General features: G+C 37.9%; 1 protein-coding gene across 1 annotated transcript in view; it reads left to right on the top strand.

The window, feature by feature from the left end:
• HDAC9 (histone deacetylase 9) overlaps nucleotides 1–26,005 on the top strand; it is a 452,900-nt gene that overhangs the window by 316,935 nt on the left and 109,960 nt on the right. The window contains exons 15-19 of the mRNA XM_009326083.1: nucleotides 5,847–5,967; nucleotides 11,539–11,598; nucleotides 11,832–11,842; nucleotides 11,901–11,919; nucleotides 25,810–25,875. Coding sequence (XP_009324358.1) covers nucleotides 5,847–5,967; nucleotides 11,539–11,598; nucleotides 11,832–11,842; nucleotides 11,901–11,919; nucleotides 25,810–25,875 — 277 coding nt within the window. The remainder of the gene's footprint in view (nucleotides 1–5,846; nucleotides 5,968–11,538; nucleotides 11,599–11,831; nucleotides 11,843–11,900; nucleotides 11,920–25,809; nucleotides 25,876–26,005) is intronic.

The following is a 26,005-nucleotide window of genomic DNA, read 5'->3' as shown; positions in this document are numbered from 1 at the left end:
ACTGCCTCTTTTACTGACTTCTGAATGCCCCCTCATGGACACTAGTATTTCTTAATATAATTTCTCAATATAATTTCCAACGGTTTCTGTCAGAAAGGAGCGGGGAGATCACTGGTCGGGTTTTGCCACGTGCACTGCCTCATGCACCGAGTCTGAAGGGCAGCTTAGGAACAGCAACCTGCAACAGCCACTTAGGAAATCCTCGGTAGTAACAGTGAACCTTCTTTTTTTCTCTTTTACTAAAACAATAGTCCCACAAGAGGGCTGCAGTCCCATTCTTTGTCTGATGAGGAGTTTCAGGATCAAAGCTAGTTCAGTCAGAGGTAGCTCAGATCTTCTTACCTTGCAATGTGTGTATCCCTAGGCACAGGCTTATACCAGGGGACCCTCCCTATTCTCTTAATCTAACAAGAAACCCTTATGAAAATGAACAAGCTAAATCTATACGATCTTTGTTATATCTATAGCAGGGACCACAATGTGGTTCCTAAATCATGTGGTGTGGATTAACCCCTCTCACGCAGCTCAGGTCCATGGCCCTGGATAGACGACTGGCCAAGTGCACAGAGAACCGTCGTCTCTAACTGGGCATGGGATGATGAAAGTCATATATACTGGGCTGACACCATGCTTGCTGCAGTTAATGGATTAATCTGGGTAGATTACTCTAGATTTAATGTATTACCTTGTTTATATTGCTCATATCGCCCCCATGTAAAACATTTTCAAAATATAACTTGGTAAAATCATAACAAGGTTTGACTGGGGTACTCAAAGCTGTGTCTTCACTACAAAGTAAAATGTTCCTGGGACTGTTCTCCACCACTGCGGCCAACTGGCATGGAAAGGCCCATGTTCATACTACCAGGAATGCTCCCTGGCCCATGCCAGTGACCAAACCATGTCTGGGATTTGTTTGGGAGAGTGCTAGTTGCTGCTCAGCCAAAACGGTGTGAAGGACCACTTTAGCAATTTAATAGTACAGATGATTGCGTTCCTCTGCCTGGGAATGTTTCCTGGCACTGCTTAATCTACTGCTGCAGACACAGCCAAAAGGACTTGCTTCGCTAGACTGTATTTTGTCTTTCTAGCCATAGATATTTGAGCTCTAGAGTTATTCAAACAACAGTTTAGGGGATTTTTGCTAAATTGAGAAACTAGTTGTAGCTTTCAGAATTTTTTTTAATCATATCACTCTTCCGAATAGATAGATTACTTCCCCCATCGGCTTTCCCAAGACAAAGGAGAAACATATTCAGACCATGGCCAGCCCTGGAGAGCTGGATTTGAGAGACCAGTCCCTGACTGAGTCTAGGGCAAGAAAATGGAGTCATTTCCCCCCGTAGTGGACTTTTTTATATTCCTGGTATATATGTATTGGAAAAATGAAATTCAGACACAATATTTTTGCATTAGTTTAAAAATGTTGTGTATGTTTACAGAAATACTTATTCTGTGTTCGTTAAAGTCTGACAGATGTAGAACAGACAGTTATCAAATACAGCACCAGAACAGGGCAGCTAAAAGATGCAAAGATTGGCATAAAAACATCTATTATCTTTTTTTTGCAATATTCTCTTGGTAAAGAGCGATGCATATCTGCCCTACCTTTGGGACAAAAAAAGGACTGAGTTATGTTTTGGTAGCGGAGTCTGCTTTCTACTTGTTCTAGGGAGAGGAAGTATTTACATAACTCCTGTGGGGCCATAATTTATGCAGACATGACTGACATTAGGCTACACGGATCAGCACAGTTTTAGAAAAGAAAAGAAGAATGTAGACACGGTCCCACTTTGTGCCCCCACCTCTACTTCCTGTAGGGACTGTGGTCCAGCAACATTTTTCTTTTCCGCCTGGAATTTGATCTGAATTTTGGTAGTTTTCTGGATTAGGGAGACATTTTACACCTCCTGCTGTCCACATCTCATGGACCGAAGGGGAGAGAAGGAAAGAATTTAAAGATTTAAAAACCTTTGAGTCTGCCAGATCACATAGACTGAAATATATGAAAAAATTCTATCCTCTGAACCTCAGTTTACCACTAAAGAAGAAATAATACAGGAAAAGTTAGTCTTTAAGAGCAAAAATCTTTGTGGTGGTGAACATATTCAGGTTAGGCACTGGAGGACCAAAACACATGAAGAGAGTAAGTGCATCTCTATGTGGGTGTGGGTGTGTCAGAGATATGCTTGCAATTCCCACATAATGGAGAGAGAGCAAGCGATGTGGGTGTACTGACTGATCCATGTTATCTGTGTGTATTTTTAAAAACAAGAGAGACTTTAACAACTATAAGAAATCCCAGAATAGTAGGAAAAACTCTGAAGACCTTGTTTACAAACTAGATAGCCTAAGGGAATTTCAGAGACACTATCTCCATACAAATAGCTGCAGTAAAGGCAATGGGCACCTTACACTGAGAGACCCGAGTGAGAAATATTCCTTAAGCTATGTCAAAATTCCTCTTAGTTTAGCAGAGAGAAACAGGCAGTGTCACCTTTGTCTTTTTGAATCTCTGACTGTGCAGGAGTTTAGTCTGCTCAAAGTGTAACCAAAATATTCAGGTTAATAGAGGTTATCTGTGTGAAACTTTAATGGTCTATTTTAAACAGAAGACCAGACTAGACAGTCCTCTTTGACCTTAAATTCTGTGAAAATCTCCTGCTGTGGGGAGAATAACTTTCCAGTTCTAGACTGATTTTTCGAAGCACTCAGGTGTAGTATTTTGCTCTCCTGAGATGTATAAATGTCTCTGTTGATGAGGATGCTGCATATGTTAGAGGAGAAAGCCAACACACAAACTGTCATGCACATTAGAAAAGGATGACCTGCCTTCTACTAAGGATGTAGTAGATGCATGTATGTAGTATTCAAAGCCCCCTGAATGAAACAAATACTGTTCATGAGTTCTCCTATGCTATTTCTCCTTTTTCATTGGCTTTATGCCAATTTTCTGGTTTCTACTACATTTTAGGCTTTTGATACTACCATGGCCAATGAAAATTAAGAAAGACACTTTAAAATAAAATAGATGTGGATAAAAGTGTATGTGTAAAGTTATACAAATGCGTACATTATGTTGTCTGATAACTCATGCCAGTGAGAGCCAGGAACTATCACTTTGCATAACTGAAGTTACATGATTCCAGATTCTGGCAACAGACTCATGACGTGCTTTTGTAGATCTGCTAAATCCTGATATCATTGTGTAAGAAGAACTGTTCTTAGCAATTTTTACAGGTAATTTTTAATGTCAATTATTTTTTCCTCTGTGTAGAGCCTTAGATAGCTGGAATTTTAATGTTATTGAAAATGGCTTGACAGGGAGTGGTACTGCAAGGGTGGGTTGAAAGGAACAGTAAATGAGGAGATAGGAATGCAGAAACAGCACAGGTGTGTGCACCGTTTACCCTTCCCTTTCCTCCTGCCATTTACTGTGTAAATGTGCTTGCTGATGCTCAAGGTTAGAGCTGGAGAAGTCGCAGAGAAAGAGCAGTTCTGGCTGTGCCTGCCCTGGCAGCTCAGCTGTTGGCTGCACTCCGAGGACCTCACTGCTGGGAGCAGCCTGGAGTGGGGCGTCCTGTTCGGTACTACTTGATTTCTGCACCAAACCTGTTTCTGCACAACCTGTTTCTGCCCTAGAGAATCTGGCTGGCAAGACTGGGTATTAGGTAGCTCATTGGCAAAATGTTTTGTGGAGGCCACTTCCAGACGCTACCCCGTTAGTGCGAATCACTATATTCCATAGGATATCACAGAGCTCCCCGTTGTAAGAACAATGGCTAGCTGTGGGTCTTTTTATAGTTAAAGGGATATGGCATTTAACAGCACTTCAAAAAAAGCCAGACAATTAACTGTCTTAAACATCTCTTAAAGAGTTTTTGTATAACTTGTAGAAAATATATGACCAGAGAGTGAGTATTTTACTTAAGGTTCTTTGATGTGACCTTCGTAAAATACCGCTTTACTTTTCTTACACATTTGTTTTAGCTGTCCTAAAAGCCAGCCTCCCTTCCCAGTTTTGCTGTGGAGAACTGGGTATATCGATTTTAAAGCAGCTTATTAGAAACATAGACCTTAATGAAAATGGATGAACGAATAAATGTTACCAGTCACCTCACTTGTAAAGAAAAACATTTTATCTGACCCAGAAGAACCATTACAGAGTTTACTGACTCCATGAAGTAACATAATGTGCTGATTTTGATTGTGCAACTGTGTGTTAAAAGGATGTGAGTGCACTGCTACAAATTCTCATGTGAGACTGGGAGAGGCTTGAAGAAATCAGAGATGAAAAAGGGTTTATTAAGTCATTTAGTTCTTGGAACATTCCCTAAAATGTTTTTTCCACTGCTGTGTCCAGTCAAGTTTTAAACGCTGCAAGAAATAGGGCTTCCACCATTTCCCTGAGGGGGAACTTGTTCCACAGTCATCTAGATCTAACTCTTAGGACATTTTTCCTGATTAGTCAGAAAAAATTGCCACTGCTTAACTCAATATAAATTGTGCATGGTTCTTCAGACCACCCCCCCAGGCAGCTCCTTTCTTCCGCAGTGCACATTCTCTTTAATATTTATAATATTGTTTTCTTCTCCTAGTGCAGAGGTTGGTGCCTTCTGATGTGCACGAGTAGGTGATGGATATAAGAAGAATTACAACTTAACCTCTAAGAAAACTAGAATTGAGTGGTATTTCTGTAACAGGTTAACCAGTCTATTAAAAATAGGGTGGTCTATTTAGATAACTTCTGTACCTGTTTATCTCTAGACCTTGACAGTCAGACGCATCCACAGTCTGAGGTGTGAGAGGTTTTGCCCCAAGTCTTCATAAGGACCAGCTCTGCAAATAGAGTCCAAGACCTTAAAAATAGACTGTTTTCTCTCTACGTTATCCAATATCAACAGGAAAGATGATCTTGGGACCAGAACTTTGTTGACAGTGCTGTTTATTATGCCCAAACCTGAACAAAATCTGTTTAATGTTGCTGTGTCTGCAAAGGCTGTGCAGCACTAGCACAAGTAAATATTTTTATGACAAGCTGTAACTCCAAATACATACAAGGAACAGATCTGCTGAATAAGAAAGTGTTAGTTTTAATGTTTTCTTCCTTCTTTCCTATCTTCCTTCCTTCCTAAACTGATTAAATTTCAATGGATTTATAGAAAGACATCCCAGATTTTTTAACACTGATTTAAGTGGGGAGAGTACAGGCTGGAGAAACAGTTAAAGAGACAAACTCCACTTATAAAAATGTAAGGAAGCCAGTGAGTCAGCATGTGTAACAGCAAAAATGATCCTGGGATATCGAACATACATTAAAAAAATAAAAAGATATGGAAATATTTTATTACAGCATTTAAACTTTAATTTTCTTCTTCTCCCTGGCTCTCCTCACTGTGATCATGTTCTTCCTAGCAGCATAAATCACAAGTACTAGTAGTAATGCAAAAAACATTAACTCTCACTCAGAACACATCTGCAGCTTACAGGTGTTAAACTAGAATTTTTCTAGCCAGCTTTCTTACCTAAGAAATATTTCACCTTTTGGTTTGTATCTCTTAATATAATGTAGAAAAGAGGCAGAATCTTTTCTTTTTCTTGTGTGTGAAAACCTGTATTAAGTTAACTCTGTTAAGACTTAAGTGAAGCATTTGTGATAAACCACACACGCATTTGTTTTTCATATAGCATTACTTTAATAAACAAATCAGTGTCACATTCCTGCATGACGCAATTTCAACCCATTATTAATCATACTAAATGTTATTTCGGACCTTTACTTTTTTTTTTTTTTCTCCCTAAATATTGTCAGTGGAATATTGTAGGCCTCTGCTGTTTTCTTTCAGCGAATTCGAGGTCGAAAAGCCAGTCTGGAGGAAATACAGCTGGTTCACTCTGAACATCATTCACTGCTGTATGGCACCAGCCCCCTGAACAGACAGAAGCTGGACCCCAGGAAACTCCTAGGTCTGTACAGGCCTCTATTCTACTGAGAACAGCACATTCCAGCACTGTCATTAGTCATAGCTGGTGTCAGTTTAAAATACTTGGCAAGCAGTGTGACAAAAATTCACTTTTTCCAAATGCATTGCTATGTGGAAGGAGAATGTTACGATGGAAGCCAAATATAGATTAGCAAAATGCACAGGCTGGAAAGCAGCAATAGAAGTTTCTCCTCATTCGCTTCAAAAATAATCGAAGTCTTAACCCTTTACTGTAATTTGTTCTCCATCGGAGGTCAATGGCAATTTTGAACATGGTTGGTCTTCTATCTCCTTGTGTTCTTTGATTTGAAAACGGGAGTTTAAGATACACTTGCTTGTCAGAATTGCTTGTTTGCTGTTCTCATTTGCTTTATTTCAATTATTTCAGCCACACTGAGTGCAGATACCATGTCTAAGTCTTGCTAATAAGTGAACTTTATTTTAATGTCTTCCCATTATGCAGGATATGATATCTTTCTGAATAACGGGGGGAAAACACATTAAAATATTAAATGGACCTACGGATGTACAGAATAGCAGAAAACTGACAGGATTTTCACATCAAATATCTTCATGCACAGCCAATGCTCAGTGTATGCTTTTTATAATAGAAAAGTAGGGTTCAACTGAGCTCTGCCATGAGTGAAGCATGAAGCAGATCTACTTGTCAGATCTGCTACAGAGAATGTGAAAGGAAACACACAAAAAAGTAGTGCATTTTGGAAATAATCTGAGTTAAATCCTGCCCTTTATGTCCCAGCACACTGGATGCAACACTGCAATTCTCAATGATTTTTATAACACTTATTCTGAGATGTGGAGCTTTTCCTAAATGTAATGAAACCCAACCCAAACAAAAACAATACTAGCCATCAAAAGAAATTGCTGCCACAGTTCTAGTAATACATAGCAATTATTTTGCTTTGGAAACTAATGCTAAGAGTTTCTTCTGTGAGGCAGACTGTTGCTTCAGTGAGTCGTAAGAGTAGATAAGAAAAAAGTCTTGATCACAATGTTGTCTAAGTTTATACATCTTCTTAGCCAAGGCAACATCAAAATTGAAAAATACTTACAGTATGATAGATTCTCAGGAGCTTGAACGTCCAAGGCAGGAAATCCCCCTTTAAAAAAAAACCACAAAAAGTGTTTCCAAGAAAAAGCTCTAAATTCCTGCAAAATGAATATTTGGAAACATTTTGATTTGAGTTCGTCAACATCGTCAAAATGTTCCATTTTGATAGAGTCAAGTATTTAATTTTTTTTGTTGTTTTTATTCATTTCATTTTAATGTTCACATTATTTAATATAACATACATTGATATAAAATTTTGTTCCCATTTTGGGTCTCAATGGTTGACCACCATATGTGATGCAGTGTGTAGTTGCAGCTACGAGGTAAAAAAAGGAATGGACCCAGGTATCCTCGCTGTGTTTCTGCCAATGTATAGAGAATGCAGAAAGCTTTGTTTACCCAATCTCAGAAACCATTTCTTTGCCCACGGTTTTTTACTTGACACTCTTTGCCTTTTTTATTTGACACTTAGTCCAAAACATTTACTCTCTAAGTTTATAACAAGATCACACTCCTAGCATATATTCTGTGTATCCTTGGCTTAATGCCCTTTTCTGTCTCTGTTTCTAGGATGTTTTCTTGCTGCATCTCACATGGCCTTTTACCAAGACAACAGTCAATGAAACACCCTCCCCACATGCTTTTGCATGTGCCTGTTTTTTGGCTGGAAGCTCTAATCATTTGAGCTTCCAGACTCTTGTGTGAAGGAACTTAATTGTCTCTTACATTTTTCCAAAATGCAGTGTGACTGTTCCACCTTTCATTGTCCCCAGTGCAGTGAGGTTGAACTTAACCAATCCTGACATCAAAATTAACATCTTGGTATAGTATAGAAATTCAAAATGATGTGTAGCAAAGAAGAAAAATCTAAAGGAAATGTTTCTCATCAAAAATGTCATCAATAACAACATCGTCTCATAAAACATTTCTATTTCAATGAAAGTGCATTTTTTTTCTACAGAAATTGTTCTATTAAATTATGGCTTTGCATCCTAATGAAAAGGAGGACCTACCCATTCCTTCCCTTACTCCTCTACCCACCCAAAAAGACAGAGGCACCATTTGTTGTCCACTTGTGCTCCAGAAAAGCGTTTCTTCCCTGTCCCTGTTCAGAAGAGTACATCTGCTTTGTCTGAAGCTCTTTTTTTTGCTAACAAGCAGCTTCTGTATCTTTCAAACAGAAACGAAACACTGGAAAGAAAGAAATTTAAGTATGACTAGGGCTAGAAATGTGCTACTTGTCAAAAATGCTTATTTCAGTGTCCCTGTTCAGGAAGAAACCTGTTCTGAAAGACTGCAAAGCAAAATGGCTGTAAACTACTGAAATCAGCGAGAATTATGCACACAGTTATCGTTCACGTATTCTTAATGCTTTCAGAGTATAAATTGGCTTGAACTCTTGGCTTTATTTTCCCTGCATCAAGGCCTACAAATGTAGCTATCGCAGATGATCACTTCAACTTCTGCACTATTGCGTAGTTTAAGCTTTTGACTGATCGTATTTCAGTGTGGTGTGTAACATGCTATGTTGCGTTACATTGTCTTGACATGAAGGAAACTAATACGCAGACTGTGTGTCACACCACATTATGGTTTCATGTGACAGAATACAACCTTTCAAACCTCTTTGAATAAGCTCAAGGGCAGAACAGTTATCAAACAGGTCTTACAAATTTGTTTGCTGTTTTCCCTCTCCAACCGTAATTAAGAAAGTGTTTCTAAAAAGCAACTTTCCAATGATTACAAGTTTGTAAAAGTGAGAAATATACTGTTGACACATCCCTGACAGTGGGGCAGTATTTAGAGTACAACTAAAAGATGCATTCACAGAGCATCTGTGTAATTGCAATTTCAAGTTAGTGAAAAAATGACCACTTAGCAGAAATGGCTTCATTCTTGAGGGATGATACTGAAAACAATCAGGTTCCTCAAACTGTGCCTTTTCACAAGTGAACACACTTTTTAGTTTGTTTATTTTTTTGAAAGAGAGTTTTTGCCCACCCCTTTTCCTGCTCATCAGACTCTCAGTCCCCAATTGTCAATCTCCTAAGCAGCTTCCTTTACTTCTGTAGAGGCCCTGACCTCAGTCAATGATGGGTGCCTCAGCAGCTGATTTCACTAACCAGCTTCTACTGCATTTGTGGGTTGAAATTTTAGAATACAAATCTTGGATAGTTTTTCTAGCTCTATCAGTAAATTGTTGTGCTGAATTGTCTCTAAAAGACCTTTTTTCTCAAGTGATTTGCTGGTGACTGCAAACTCTGTCCTGATGCAAAGCCAAAAAAAGTATGATTGTTTAAAATTTGTCTTCTATCTTACTTGAAGTATCCCAATATGTTTTTTTATTATTATTCTGGAGGTATCCTTGGATGTGGAAGGGTGTTACTGTAAAATGACTGCTATTTACCAAGTTCTGCTGGGGCATCAGCTCCAAACATCATAGGAAATTCTCACCTTGATTCATTTTCAGGGTTTGCTTTTTGCTATGGATTTTCATTTATGGCAAAGAGTGTTGTGAGCTCTTTTTTTTTTGTGAGGCTAGCTAAGTGATGGTCCCACTGTTTCTTAGTAGAACCTTTCCCCATTGTTCTTTTCATGAAATCTCAATGTTTTTCTTGTTCTCCAAAGTCTCTTATCTGCTTTTTTTGACTATCGTGCAATAAGAAGTGAGTATCCTGGCAAGTTTCTTGATACACTGAAAAGGGTTCGTGCTTGTTTCCCCCGTTTTAGTACTATCTGTTGATTGATTTTAGTGTCCTTCCTCGCCATCTGCTTTTCTGTTTTTACTTTGTGTTTGTTGTTTTTAATAGTGTTTACCATGCACAATGTGCCCAGCTGCAGGGAGATAAATGAGAATTCATCTGTTCTCTCTTATGTCCCAACTCTGCAATGGAATTTAAGAAAAAAGGTCTAGTCATTCAATATTCTAAAAATGCCTTCTTTTCTCTCAAATTACAGCTTATGTTTCCGTTAATGTGTCCTGGCACTTTAACAGCACTAATTTTTTAGTTATCTGCTCAAGACTTTTTGATCTTCCCCACAGTAAAAAGTGAAAAATTGCTGTTTGCGTTGGTCCCTGGATCTGCTTAGCAAGAGATCTGGAAACTCCTCCTGTACCTCTACTCTGACAAATTCCTGCAGCCAACATTTCCTTGCATGTCTGGGGCCATTAGGACTCACAGTATGAGAATACTCTGCATAGCCGCTGCACCTGCATTTCCCCTGGTAGCTCCACAGGAGGTTTTGTTTGGCTTCTCTCGCACACTGTGCAAACTGATCAAAGGCCTCTAGTCGGTTAAAAGTGCATCTTGGATTTTACTCGAAGTGTAAAAGCACTTTCTTTGTCTCAGACCTTGCAGTCTGTTCTCTCGTACTTCAAAGATGATGGCTTATAATTGTCTCTATGCATTTCATTGGCACCTGCTAAACATGAGTAACTGCAGCGTTCGCCCCTTCCATAACAATGGGTGGCTCCTCTAGGTAACTTGAGTGATTCACTATCTAACGTCTCCTCCAGATGGCAAAGTTACAAAGCCAGTTCTGTGATACGGCAGGGGAAAAGCTTACGTTCTCTTCCACAGCTGCCTTAGGATCAGATTACATACTGGGATAGGAACTGCCTCAAATCCCGAGATCCTTACCCAGTTTTCATATTGTCCTTATCAAGACAAACAGTGAGTTTAGTGGTACAAAAAAAGAACACATGAATGAATAAAAAGTGAGTATAAATATTAAGATAAACCCTATCACATTATCTATTGTATAGAGGAGAGTAAGCCAGAAATTAGATTCTAAAGCCTATTAAGCTTTTGTTCCCTTTAGTAGAATGTGTTTACTGAGTAATACTGAAACAAGTAATATTTCATTTTATGTTTTTAAAATATTAATGTAGTCATCAATGGTATGTAAATGAAGAGAACAGCATTTTGCATAGATAGGAAGACTAAGGCTGCAATTTTCAAACGAAAAACTCTTTTGGAGAGATGAAGTTAAGAAATTAGTTATCGGTTTCATGCAAGCTTAATGAGGTTCCCTCTGTTGTCAGTGAAAAGAAACAGATACTTCTCAAGTATAATTCATCCCATCAGTCATCTAGGCTGGGTAGAGGTGCCTACCTCACTCCACTGGCTGTAGAAGAAGCTGAGATGACTAGCTTAGACAAGCTGCTTATCAGCTACAGATATCGGGATGATTAGTCGCCCTAGTTCAGAGTGACTTTCTGTGGAGATTCGATCACTATATTCCTTTGAAATTACTGCTTACCAATCTTAAGATTTGTCACTGTTGCAAAAGAGTACCTTAGATGTCCCATGGCTGATTTGCTTTCTAAGTACTATTAACATTTTTTATTCTAATATATGGCATTTTCATTGTGTGATACCGAAAACTGAATTATAGTAAAGCGTGATTATTGTTCCAGTATTTAAATGTCTTTTTGATAAATGATGTTTATTGTTTCTTTTTTTTTTTTTTAATATATAGGAAACGTGTCTCAAAAACTCTTTTCCTTGTTGCCTTGTGGGGGACTTGGGGTAAGTAGATGTTTGGTTTTTTGCAAGAGGGACAGCACGCAACATATGTATTCATTCATGAATTCTTTAGCACTATCGCATTATCAGTTCAAAGTCTTCAGAAGCTGGTAAAAAAAGTAGAGATGAAACCTCAGCCATTATCATACTGTGTTTTCAAAGGCACAGAAGACAGTACATTACAATAAGCAGATGGAACAGTTAGATAGGAACATATTTTGTGATAATGTGCACATTTTTTAGTAGTCACACTTTGGGTTTTTTGCATGAGCTCTATTTCTGAGGAAAGTAACATGGGTGCAATTTTTATAGCAGAATGAGCTTTGGAGAAGCGGTTTTGTGTACTTTTGAAAAGTAAATATAGCTTCACATTTCTACGAAAGGACCAAAAAATTACCAAAGCTAACATTTAGCATGAGAAGTGCTCACTAGCTGCTAGCTAATAACTTGGATGTTGTTAAACTAATAAATTATTTGAGCATTTTTATGTCCTGTTTTGAAATGGATTCATTCTGAAATACAAGCTTGAGAGTATTAGGACACAGTAGACAAAAACCTGCAGACAAAAATGTGTTGCAACACCAGGTAAAAGAATTAATTTAAATTATTGAAAAACATGTAGAATGGAGAATTTCTGCTGATGTTGGTATCATGTTCCTATTAAATTCTAGTGAAGATAATACCAGGGAGAAATAATTTTTCACATACAGGGGGTTCTCACACAAAAGTATTCTACACTTTTGGTCCAGCTGTGTCCATTATTTACTGATGTTAGCAATATCAAAGTGAAATGATGATATTACTAGGTATTGATGGGCGGGCTGGCTGATGTATATATATTTTAGTTCCCTTTCAGTGTCTCTGAGTATGCAGGAATAAAGCCACAACCTCTGGAGGTCAACTTCCAATGCAACCTTCTAAAGTTTTATTTACTTTTATCCTTCACAAAGGATACATTCCATACCGTACTAGTCTTGTTTATAGTGGGTTTTTTTATTATGAGATACCTGACAGAAGAAATACTCATTTTGTGAGGTTTTAACACACAAAAAAGAAAAATTCCATTTTAGCTTTCAGTTTTTAGTTATTTTTGAGGATTTCTGAACTATGAGTTAAGGAACAAAGAATCAGGAAGTGGTAATCATTCCAGCTCCTCTACTGTGGACTTAGCTTGCTGAGGATTTTGCCTAAAACTTGGAACTTAGTGACTAGCAACTTACTAATTTTGAAACTTGGGGGTCACGTCTGCATGTGGATCACCTAACATTACACATTGACACGTAGACATGTATGTCCATATGCACCTCTGTGCACCACAGTGTGCACATGTGCACACACACATGCATATATGCACATTTCTGTATAAAAAAAGGTAATTTTTCACACTGTTGCAGTTATTAAGAAGTATAGAGAAAATTGAACAAGAGTTGAATAAAGTTGAGAAAGGATGTTGTTCAGGCTTCTGACTAAAGAGAAGCTGATGTAAAATTTCTTGACATCTTTTTGAGGGCTTTGGAAAGTAAATAGGACTGTAGTATGCTTTGAAAATTAAAGTATAAGATTTTTCTATGAAACAAGTTACTGTGGTATTAAAAAATCATGAATAGAGATGTGCTTTGAAATCCTTCTACTAATGAAAGTATGTTGTCCATTCTAAAGCTAATGCAAGTCAGAAATGCTCAGTATAACTTCATTGCTTTAAGCATTTAAATTTATCTACACTTTTTTGAGTCTGTTTGCTTTATTTTTTATTTAAAATCATGGAAATTGGATTAAAGAACATGCTGTAGAAATGGATCTTTTATTTATTTTTTTTCTAGTTGGTTTGCCTTTCTACATATTATTATTGTCAGGCTTGCTGTGGGGCTCTTTTAAAGGAATGGGTTATGACCTTTTTCAAGGTAAATAATCAGATTAGGAGCTCTCTTTCAGTGATATTTAGCTGTCTATTGGTTAAGATGAGCTCTGGGAAAGGGAGCTGCTCCAAACTATGTGGAAAGCAATTCTTAAGTTTACTTTCAAAAATGATGGTGGAAAAAAAGAAGAATCATTGCTACTTAGTAGCTTTCAACTTAATTGAGGGTTATAAAGCAGTAATCAATGTAAAGCAGCAAGAGTAGTTCACGCAAAGATTTTAAGGAGGGATGGAAGAATTAATTTTAGTTTTTTTCTCATTTATTTTCTTGCTTGCTTGCTTGATTTCTTGTTTGCTGAAGAATACAGTGAGAAAGTATTAAGAAAAAAAAAGAATTCCATTCTTGCAGGAGACTTTATGGCTGCCTCTTGAACAATGGTTTTCAGAGCTCTTTGATCCTATTGTCTTCTAACCATATGGGGACATTGCTGTTATTATGCAGCTCTTCTATTATTAAATAGATTAGTGGTTAGACTACTCACACAGAGGATGGGAAACCTAGGCTCATTTCTCTCCACTGCCAGGCTGGATTTAATATCAGAGCCCCCATCTCTTAGCGGATGTTGTTACCACTGAGGAGATCATAGGCTGTTTCTGGTTGGTGACCCTCACACCGCACGCTGAAGTTGTGCCACTGTTGGAAAGAGCGCTGGCCCAGTAAGACAGAGCATAAGTAGGATAAAGCCCATGTATCTAAGGCGACGATCTACCTATCACACATTTATAAATAATGTGAAGTCCTAGCCCTGAGCCCCTGCTCCACAAACAGCTTATATATTTCGCGTGAAAGAATCACTGGACAAAATGGAAACTGCTCTTGGAGCAAGGACTGAAACCTAGGACTTCACAGGCATTGAAGTCATGATCAGCTGATGGGCTATAAAGACTATATCGGCATGAGTGTAGGATGGCTTGCATTGTTCACAAAGGTCCAACTAACCTCTGTAACCCTGAATTCTACTATATTATTGATTTTGTTGTTCTCTCTGTTCTAACAGCACCAAAAAACTGCAGTCAAGATCAGGGATCCTCTTCTTTGGACTTTACTTACAGTTACAGTAAAAGAAAGTTTTTTTCAAGAATTTTGAAAAGCAAACAAAAAGCGGTGTCCATAGCTAATATTTTCTGATCCTGTTCCATCATGGCTTTAAATCTTTTGTGGCAGTGCAAAATGCATGTAAAGCTACTGTGTATTGATTTTGTAAACATTTTCCATCCATTTGAATTTTCTTTCAAGCAGTGATAAGGACTGATTATGTCAGGGTCATTGGCGAATTTGGCTTGGTATATGTTAGGCTTTCAGAAGAAATAAAAAAATAAACTTTATAGTTTTATAGGAAACTATATAAGTAATAATTAGCTCTCTTATCTAAGAGCACAAAGCTGTTTTATACTGACAGCCAAACTGAACAGATCGCAAGAGAGAGAAAAAAAACTTGTCTAAATCTAACCTCCTAAATTTGCCCATAACAGTTTTCTTTCAATGATGGTTAATTTTTTATCAGAGGACTACCCAGGGCCAGCAGTATAACATCCACTAAGTATGAGACCTCCCTCTTGCAGTAATGCTTTTTATTCTTTTTTCAAGCTTAACGTTGTCCCAGAACCAACTGTTGTTAAAGAATTCTAATACCGGGGGGATGAAATTCCTTGTGTTGGAGAGAGACTAGCAGTTCTACGGCCAGCAGTTTTAATAACAAGAGCTGGTTTCTTGCAGCTGGTCAGAGGTTTGGAATGTGAAAAGTTTTCCAGGAGAGGTGGGTAGATTGCAGGTGAAGTGGCCAAATGGGGAGAATAATCACAAATTACTTTTTGGTTCTGTGGATTATCAGACCATTCCACAATTTTTCATCTGTAAACAGCCACTAGAGCTATAACTGATCATTTGATCAATGCATCCATCTATTGCAATTCCTCCCCCTCTGTTGTGCTATGAAAACGACAATAAGAGAAGCAGAAATCTACTTTTAATGGGAATAAGTTTCATCTCCTTGCCTCAGTCTGTCACTAAAAATAGTGATTGTTTTCCTGCCTGTTTGACCTGCTGCTGTGTGAAGAAATCTTGAAGTCATTTCTCAGCCATATTTTTTTTCTAGTTGATAGGCAAAAAACCCACAAAAGCAAAGAAGAGCAGGCTTTTATGATAATGTCATCATCGGCTCCCAGCTTCAAACACTTCTGCGGCTTTTGAATTGTCATTTATAACTTGGAACTGAACCGACCCATAATTCCCTTGATGCATTTAGAGAAATTGATAACAGACTGCTTCTTTTATGGCTCAGAGGAGGCAACTCCGATCACATCACTATTGGCAGTCAATATTATTTTCTGACATGGTTGTAAAAGTATAAAGGGGCTTATGGCATTTGTTTAGATGAAGAATGGGCTCTCAAGCTGTGCTGGGGTTTATGGGTCCAGATTACTGAGAAGCAAAGGGAATATGATGTTTGCAAACAGGATATGATTTTATTTAAGTTTGGGTTTCATACGTTGTTCCCTGGGGATTGTCCTGCAGACAGAAGAGAATTTCACTTTTATCATATGAAATTGGGCAGTTATCCAATCCCCCCTGCTCTCCCCCCACTCTCAAAAGACACTGCTCCAAACCTGTAATGTGTAAAGTCAGATCTTTAAATTGCAAGAGGAGGACCCGAGGAAGAACACCACCCTGCAAGAAATCAGACTGTTGCAGAATAGATGTTTGGTGAGCTGAACAGAGTGGTTCATGGGCTAAATATTGAGCCAACTGAATGGCTAAGAATGGCTTGTACATATTACGGAAAGTCCGTTGCATTTCCTCTAATTTTGCTGTTATGGCAGTAAAATGCAGATGAGATTTTCTGCTGGGATAAGCTGGTCTTGTTTCATTAACTGAAATGTAGCTTAAATCTTTCATTTCAGAAAAGAATTTGGCCTGTAACGGTCAAGAAAAGAAATGTAAAGCTATAAAATCTCCCTACATTTTTACAAAATGTACAAAATATTCATATTTTCTGAATGTTTAATTTCTTCCTGGCATTCCTTGCTGTGGTAGCTGGACAGTACTTCTTTTTGTCCTGACCACACAGGAAGAAAAGCAGTAAGAAAGGCAAGATTTCACTAGTATGCAACTTTAGTAAGTCATCCAGGCAACAAATTGTTTTCTGCTGCTTCCCATTCTTCCCTTGATCTTCTCAGTCTGGGCCCAGGAAGAATTTTCAGCCTTTACACATTATGACTCTTCATTCCTCTTATTTGTATAAAAGCGGATGGTACCAACCTGGTTCCATTACCATGGTACAATAGAGTAAAAATTAAGAAAGTATTGGCGATGGCATTGTCCCCTTGTAGCAGATTTTAGGCTCCAGGCTGTTTAGGGGTCTTTCCTTATATCTGCATCCAAATCTGGCTGTAAAGAAATCAGACTGCCTATGGTTTGGGCACTCAAATTAAATATCGCCTCCACACAGGTGTTACAATTAACTTGTGTCCCTTCCCCTGTATCCCAGGCTGTACCAAAATACGTATAGTCGTTTCACAATATCAACCAAACATATGTCTGTTCCCTGGTTTGGGGAAAGCAATGTGTTATTCCTAGAGGCTTAGCTACTCAATACGATGTCTTCCATTGTGAAATCATTAATATACCATGCTGCCAATATATTCACCTATTAATTTAAACTACTTGCCTGAGTGGCCTTATTAACCTACCGAAATGTGCCAGTTATAACATTTTGGAGCAGATTCCAGGAGACTTCTGGGAATAAAGGACTTGTTTACCTCCTAAGCCTCTCTGGCAGCTACACCATCCCTAAAGAAATTCCAAGATTTAATCAAAACAACCTCACAGGCACATTATACTTTAATTGATATATTTTGCATGACTATTTAGGACTTACAGTTACACAGCATTGACTGTGTGATGTTTTCTGCAGAAGTCATCAAAATATGTGGTCAAAAAGGCCATCCTGGTACCACCCCAAAGCACAATTTAAGACCGGGGGGATGGTACCAGAGTGAGGGCTGGAGGTTTGTCATCCCGGAGCATTCAAGAGTCTGCATGCTCAGTCACTTAGTGCAGTTCCAGATAAACCTATTTAGGCTATCCACAGGATGAGGGAATGAGGATGTAATGTACTCCCAGCTGCTCTGGTGAACGCACTTTTTGGGTGGTATACCCCATCAGTTCTGCCATTTCACGAGAGCCAGCTGTTTCAGTGGACTATGTTTTGTAGGAACGGACCAATTGACATTACACTTTAGTCAAGCTCTCTTAGGCATAGAGGATTGTAGCCTTTATAGCTGACAAGCTCACAGCTTCCTTGAGCAGGCAAACTAAAGAAGAAATAGGGAAATGAGAGAAAAACTGCACATTTACTTACTTTCAGTTCAGAACAACACTTCTCTGAAGACTCACTTGTCCAGCTTCACATACCTAATTTTAGACAAATTACTGAAACAGCCAAAGCAGAACCCTGACCACCCTTGCTTGCCTATATAACCATTAGAGAGCCACATGCATCACTAGAGCAGGAGTCAGTCCACCTAAGATCGGAACTGACTGGAGGTGCTTGACTCCCTTCATTGACAGGGACATGAAGCAACTAAGTTCCTAATTTTAGGCACATTCATTTTAGAAAAAAAAAAGTTGACAAGTGTGATAACATGAATCTGGATGATCAGAGCAGGAAATAGATATTCTTCCTTTACTGAGGTACAGAGACATCATCTCTGGACCCGGAAAGTGCAACAGTGTCTCATCTCTGAGACACGGAGGGAGGGGACGCCACATTTAGCATATCAATACCATGGACACAAAAAAGGAAAAAATCTCTTCACACTAAAGGGCAGATATTTTGTCCCATTCTTGTCCTTTCATGGCACTGAGGTGGCCCTGTACCATCCACCATGGAGCTTGATGTTTAGACCAGTGAGAGGCGAAACTGTTCAACTGTGAGACATAGTTCCTTGGCATTGCGGCAGGCAGAACAGAGTATTTTAGAGTAGTCCCAAGCTGCTTTAACTTGCAGCAGGCAAGGATAGAAATCTCAGGGGTGGTAATCTGCCAACTCATCAAATACAGAATTTGGTCCCTTAGAAAATTGTTTTTGCCCTTTTTAACAGAGGACCTTTTTTCCTTGGTACTAGATCAGATTCAAATTGTAAACAAAGATAGAGCGCATGGAACACAGAAAATTATTGTGAAGTTAATGAACTACCATAAAGTCAAACCTTTAAAGGTCTTACCTCATTTTGTGCATTTCCTAAAAACTATTGTGTTGCCAAAGGCCAGCATTATGCAAAGAAGCCTTCTTATTTGCCAGAATATGAAACATTTTTAATATATATATATATATATATAAAAATATGTTAAATATAAATAGTGGAATAGTATCATATGCAATTTACTAATACTATTCACTGTCTCCAGACTTAATCACACACACACACACACACATATGGATTTGATGGGAATTCTGTAACTAAAGCAGAATTCACATTTGCACTTCACATCATGTGTTTATTGATAGAATTTAGGCCCCAAGATGGACAGAAAAGCTCTCTGAAGAGGAAATGCTCATGTGTTGCTTGTCTGAATAAACACCAGGTTCTAGCCTAGCTCCATGGTGGCCTCTAACATAAAGATCATCTATATCCAAGAAGAAAGCTGAAATGCTATGTATTGCTAAAATGTGTTCAGCAGCAAATGATGAAACTTAAAAAATAAGGCTTGAATTCTGCACATAAAATTTGTATTTTCTGTAACTGTATGCATTACAACCAGCTACACACTGTTCTATTTGCCCATGAACTCCTGGAAACTGCATGATCAAACATAAGAAGGCAGTTGCACAAGCATTTTCACACACTAATCCATTAAATACTAAAACAAATGTCAAGTTAAATTAATAGAGTACTCAGGGCAAGGTCTGAAAGTGCAGTAACATTTTTACAAGCATCTGGTGATATATGCCACATATCTGAGACTTGAATCTGGGCCTAAGTGTTTTATTTATGAGTTTTTTCTAAAAACAAGTTCTAATCCACATCTAATCCATGCTATCCTCCCTCCATTCCCCCTACCAATGAACCACACATCACTGTTTCACTAAGGTTTTGAGATCCTTTAGGGTGTCTAATGTATGCTTTATGAGACCCAGAGATTCTGAATGCCTGTCATAAAAGTTTAAGAGAGTGACTGAATCAAACCATTTCTTCTAAAGATATTATTCTATTCAGACTTCAGCTTGACTTAGCCTGATTCTTTTCTGATTCTCATTTTGAATACAAAGTTATTTATTTTTTAATACAGACCTCACATATGTACTTGCTTTTTTACAAACCTTCAGGTGAATTCTATTTGTACAGAAGTAGGGTGCTGCATTTTTATCAGTGGCTGACTACCACCACCAGTAACTCTGCTAGGCATTCAGTTATTATTTTTTACTTAGAATTTTTTTGCTGAGTATTTTATGAAAACTGGCTTTGGTTTATAATAGCTTTACAAGTTAGATCACTATTGGCAGGTAAAACTTGAAAAATGTTAAATATTCTACATACAGTGGGTACATGTACTGCCCACGTTCCTTGTTCTTGCCCTGAAAGAAGCTTTTGGGGTTAGAATTAATACCCTCTAAAATTCTTTCTGGAAGTCCATTTCTATGAATATTACTGCTGATAAATTCTTCTACTGGAATTATTCAAACACAACAGAGAAGCCAATGCAAGCCCAAGTGAATTCCACGGTTTTTGTTTAAACAATGATTTGTGAAGATCCTTTGAACTATTCATCCCACTGGAGCCTAAAAATCACATCCCCTTCACAATTTATTTGTAAACCACACTGGTAGGCAAGAAAGTATGAAAAGCTAATATTCTGGGTACTCTCTATGGCAGGCATTTTAGATTAAAGCAGCTGGAAACGCCTTTGACAGAACAAATCTCTGATGCAGCTGTAAAATAGCAGTAAAAATAAAGGAAGCTCACTGTACATATTTTTCCTAAAGTAGCCCACTTTTACACACTTCCTGTATGCGGGATTTATGGAAGAGACGTCAGCCATGCAAACTTTTTCTCCTTTGTTCCTTAACGAGAGACATGGCTGACAGGCCATTCATTAGAGGTCGTTCCTTGGAGATGATGTGCACACCTTCGCTTCTTTAGTCATGGTGAGATGAAACAGCAGCTGAGAAGCACGTTGAGGACCTTTTGCTTCTTAGTGGAAATCACGGAGGTGATGAATGATCACCAGGACATCTGTAGGAGTGGGAAGTGAGAGCTATAAGTGTGGCACCTGGGAAGCTGCACTGCTCATGGTCAGGAGCAAAGTATTACAAACTTATGTGCTAGCGTTTGCTGGCACCAACTGTCTCCAAGAATGACAAACTCCTTGCTGGAAGTGATAGCAAAATGCCACACACAATTTTTAGAGGTTGCAACACTTCAGGAAAATATTTAATTTCTATTTTCATGCCAGGGAACTAAAAAAAGCCAGTGATGGAAACATGTTTGCTCTGGCATAAGTGGAAGAGTGTGAGACCGAACGCTTTTAAAGCTAAAGCACAGGAATTCGCTCTGCAATACACGTTTTATTAAATTGCAATATCACTGAGGAGGTCTGTAGTCTCCTATATTATTTCTCACAGATTTCTTAATCAGTTTGTTTACTGCATATAGCTACACTGTTGTTAGCTGACTAGATTTTATTTACCTCTCCGTTTTATAACCACTTATATCAAAGAACAGCATTTTTTTTTTTTTATGTAGTAGTTTTTCCAGATTTGTGTTGAAATGTATCCATCTGAAATGCATACTGGATTAACTTCCGTCCAAGAACAGTTGAGCCCAACCTCTGCTCTTTAAAGAAAGGGCAAAGAATCCTTTTAAAATACTGTAAAGAACTGCTACTTTTTAGCTCGTTGTCCAGGATATTTGGCACATAGAATACAATCACTGCTATCAAAGGATCATCACAGGTCAAAATTTCCATGAACAGGTAGATGACAGATTGCATTATTGAACTATTCTCAGAGAATAAGTAGAGTATCTCTGGTAGGGACATGTGGTCACTCTAGGAGGACTGGTTTTTATTTTTATGATGGCAACAGTTGTGCAGAGAATCCAGAGCAGGATGAGCGATTCAGTATATTTTTAATTCCTTTTAGTGAAAGGAAATGAGTGAAATCAGAATTCCACTGCGGAAGCTGGATTTATGTTAAATCGCAAATTGTGTGTACGTGTGTGTGTGGGAGAGAGAGGGCAAGCTCTAGGATGCTTTGTCAGAATCCATCCCAAAGCAGTAGCTTGGGCTCTTTTTTATATTGCCATATAGTTATCAGTGGATGTGTATTTAAGGCAACTTCAGAGTTTACAATAATTATTTAAGAAAGAGAAGTAACTCACACAGATGAATATGCCATGCAGGGTGTGAAAAATGGAAGGGTGTGTCAGACTGTGAGCAGCATCTCTGTTCAGCAGAACTGTGATCCAGTGACCGTTAGACAGATCCCAGGAGGTTTCTGGAGGAAGGAGGACTGAAACAGAGGATGAGGAGTGAAGAGCTTCTCTAGCAGGGGAAGGGACAGATAAAACAAAAGGCAGTTATAAATATCTTTTTAAAATGCTTTAGAATTCTTATTAATGCTACTTCTTTGCCTCTCTGAGGTAGGTTCCAGATAAATGTAAATAGCAGGACAAGTAACATTTCCAGTTTCAGCAACTGTGGTGATTTCAGAAAAGCCTTTAAGTAAACAATCTCTCTCAGATGTATTTCCATATCCTTGCTCTCCACCTTCACATACACGTGCCACAACCTGAGCACGGTATAAGGAGTTGGTAACTTTCAAACTTTATAGTCACTCTTCCTTAACGTCAAATATTCCAGCCATGACGGGTTACGATACAAGCTTTCTATCTGCTGAAATGTCTCTGCTGCAAGGCTTCTTGTTTCTTTGCTTGTTTTCAGTGTGCTCAAAGTCTTCATTGTGAAAGTCAAGTTATCACATAGATGTTTCTTGCAGGAAGCATTCATATCAAGTTCTTTTTGTAGTGGAAAGCAGGGAATTTCTGCACACAGGGCTTGAAACATTAGTCGCATTCAGTCAGGAAAAGTTACCTACATTTCTTTTCACTTAAGTCATTCCCTTCCTCTTTAATGCCTCCACATCCACTTCAGGGACAGGTAGCTTAATTTCTATCATCTGTAGCTTTACAGAGTATTAGCTTTGCTACACATGCCAATGATTGAGCTATACTAGATGTGCTTGAAAAAGCCTGCAACCTACAGTGCTCATTCAGGAAACTCGGAGTGAAGTAAATCCATATGTGTGTTAGAAAGTCAGTGTTCAGATAGGGCTCGTGTTTTCTGGCTCTTGGCTCTATCACGCACAATCCTGCTTTGAATAGCTGCAGCAGTGATAGGATTTTTGATAACAAAATCTGTAGTATGCTCATAGTTTAACACTGACATTTTGATGCTTTAAAACAATGTTCTTTTTCATTTGGTTAGACATTCAGAACACTTTCCGACCCTGACAATTTTTTTAAAGGACTCTTAAATGAAAATAATATATATAATTAAGCAGAAAAAAAGGGGCTAAGATTCTGTGTTAGAACTGAGCTACAAATGCTGTACTTTCTGTAAATTTTGTTTAAAATTTTCTGAAAAAAATTCTGATCAAGATAGGGCTTTTACTCTGCTCTTCAGCTGCTCCAAAGCACTTGCAGAACAAAAATAACCTCTTACAAAATTCCATCTGACTTTTTCATAGTCTGTGATTCAGCAAGCATCACATTTGTCACAAATTCATGCATACTCAGCATCTAGATAGACTGTCAGATATATGTGATATATACATGAACTAGAACCAGAAACCACAGTGTCTAATCCTATTCCCTTTACTTGTATAAAATCCAACAATTTCATCTCACAGGAATAAAGAAAAGCGTATCTAGTAGGATTTTACATCGCTGCATTTCATATACAGCTTGACAACTGGGCCAGATAGTAGCTGTAATTTTAATGGGTTTGCCATTTATATCACTATATTTCAACAGCAATTTACAAAGTAAACATTAAGTAGCGATAAATGAAAATCTCTGTTTAAACACCAGAAACTTTTAAAGCAATACATAGGACTGATAGAGATATAAAATGGAGTGAGATGGCATTTTCCAGTCGTTACAGCTAAAGCGTTGACTGTGTGATGAAAGTTTTTCTAGGTTGTTCTTCATGAGATGTTCCTCAGAAAGTCAGTCTTGATTTTGCATGAATATGAAATAGAAATTGACATCTAGGTTTATAATACTGTGCCTTTTCAGGGTAATTTTTCATATGTTTATGTTAGTTTTCTTGTATTATAATAACCGTGCACTAAGGTATGGAGCTTTATTTGGCTACCCCTGGCTTTGAGAGTTTACCATTCGTTACAAGTACCACGCCCAAGAGATCAACTAAAATATCCTGAATTTCCTGTGTACATTTAGGTGGTCATTTTTGAAAATTCCTCAGGAAATGCTGTTTTGTTTCCTGATTGCCCATATTTACTTCCAGTCCAGGTAAAATTAGGTAGCAGTCATTCAAGTGGTCTGAGGGAAATTTTTCGGTGGAAGATATTTGGTCTTATTGTCCCAGTTCAGTCTCCTCACACTCATCTGAAAGCAGAAAATGATAAATGCCGTATCCTGGCCAATACTCAGCGTTCGGCGGTTGGAGAGACTGCCGTCTCATGTGTCAGAGCAGACAACTGTCTTGAAGGGTGGGTACTCTCAAGCTGTGGTTACAATTTTAACTTAATCGGCCTTCCTGGAAATGAATCATAGTCCCTTTGAGGATGCAGGCTCCTGCTTGTGCCCTGGTGTACCGAGCAGCTGCCATTGAATCATTTTCATCAGCCACTCCTTCATGTTAACCTTAATTTGCTAGCCATAAAAATGGTAAGAAAGTACTCCCTCCCAGCCCTCTTGTTGATACTTCTTTATTTAAAGTACTGCACAGTATTTTTCCAACTTTATTATGGTTTGATTAAATTGATTTAACCGATGACCTCTACTTATTTAACTCCTTATTTGTTTTAAAAATGAAAATTGATTCACAGTTGCTTTAAAGCAATAGAGAGACAAGCTGAAGGTCTGCCTAATGTTAAATACTTCATTATTTTTTTACTACTTGGTTTCTTTCTTAGTTCTTGTTGCAATTTTCTTAGTTACCTATTGATTTGTGTGCGTCTTTGGGGAAGCTACTTAAATTCTTTAAATCTCAAGCTACCAGTCTGCAAAACAAATATAATAAATCATGCTGTATCAAGCTGATGATGTTTAATTGTGTTTGTATAATATTTTGAGTTTCTTAGATGAAAACACAGTGTGCTGTTATTACCGTTATTCTAAACTTTGCAAGAAAAATCCAGTCTTCATATTCAGGTCTACTGTGAATACGAACTGTTTTCATTAGTTCTGCTGCATGCACACAAAACTGATCGAAACGATAGAAAACTCAGGTCCAGTACACTGAAAAATAAGATCACTTTAGTAGCTTGAAATATAATATAATTGTAACAGTAATGGCGAAGACATTTGACAGGTGTAGAGAAGATCAAGCTTCTTTCTGTTTCAAATGACTAATCAGAGAAATTCTTCAGAACCTCCAGAGTTGAGTAGCAGTTGCATCCATTTTCAATTACTTGATTTCTTTCTTTCTTTCTTTTCTTCTTTTTTTCTTTCTTTTTTTTTTTTTCCTTTTTTTTTAAAAAGAAATTAGGAACAGAAGCTTCTGGTTCAAACTGAAAACATATCTCAGTGTGCTTGGAAGTTATCCAAATAGCATCTGCCATAGTATTTTGTCTATCCCTAAACGTTTTTCTTTTCATGATAAATTTGTACGGTATGATACAATCAAATGCACTTCCCATGGAGCATCGAGGAAGTCTGGCTGTCTCTTTGGATGACTTTTTCAGACTATTTCACACCATCATGTCTGCTTGGCATGATATCATATAAGGGATATACAACATTTCACCAAAATTTTGGTGTGTTTCTGCAAATAAATAGTTACTAAAAATAGATTTCAAAAGTAAAATTTTAGCATACTGATTGAAGCCGTAGAGCAGTGCTGCTTAGCCATCTTTATAATATTTCCTTTGTAGTATTTTATCTTTGTAATATTTTATCCTTCTATTTTATATAATAGTCATGCAATGTTTTACATGTCTCACTTGCTCATTTAGAAGGTGCAAAAGATAATTTCCTCTGCTTTAAATAACCACATTCATCTGTTACAAAGAGGGACCTAAAGCCTTTCAGCCAAAACTTATTTGTTCGTCAAAACTGGAGGTACAGCAAGGGTCGCACTTTATTTTATTTATTTTCTGTCTGTGGCAGTAGTGACTACCGAAATTAATCCAAACAATTAATCGTTCTGATTTCAGTCACTTAAAAATGACTCCTGCCTGGGTGGGAAAGACGAGTGCTTAATGCCTTTTTGTTGGTTTTTGTTTTTTTTTTTTCTTTTTAAAAGGGGTAAAGACCT

This window comes from Pygoscelis adeliae, unplaced genomic scaffold (genome assembly GCF_000699105.1).
Source record: "Pygoscelis adeliae isolate BGI_AS28 unplaced genomic scaffold, ASM69910v1 Scaffold15, whole genome shotgun sequence".
NCBI classification, from domain to species: Eukaryota; Metazoa; Chordata; class Aves; order Sphenisciformes; family Spheniscidae; genus Pygoscelis; species Pygoscelis adeliae.
The sequence above is the reverse complement of the archived record's forward strand: the minus strand, read 5'-3'. Positions and strand labels throughout refer to the sequence as shown.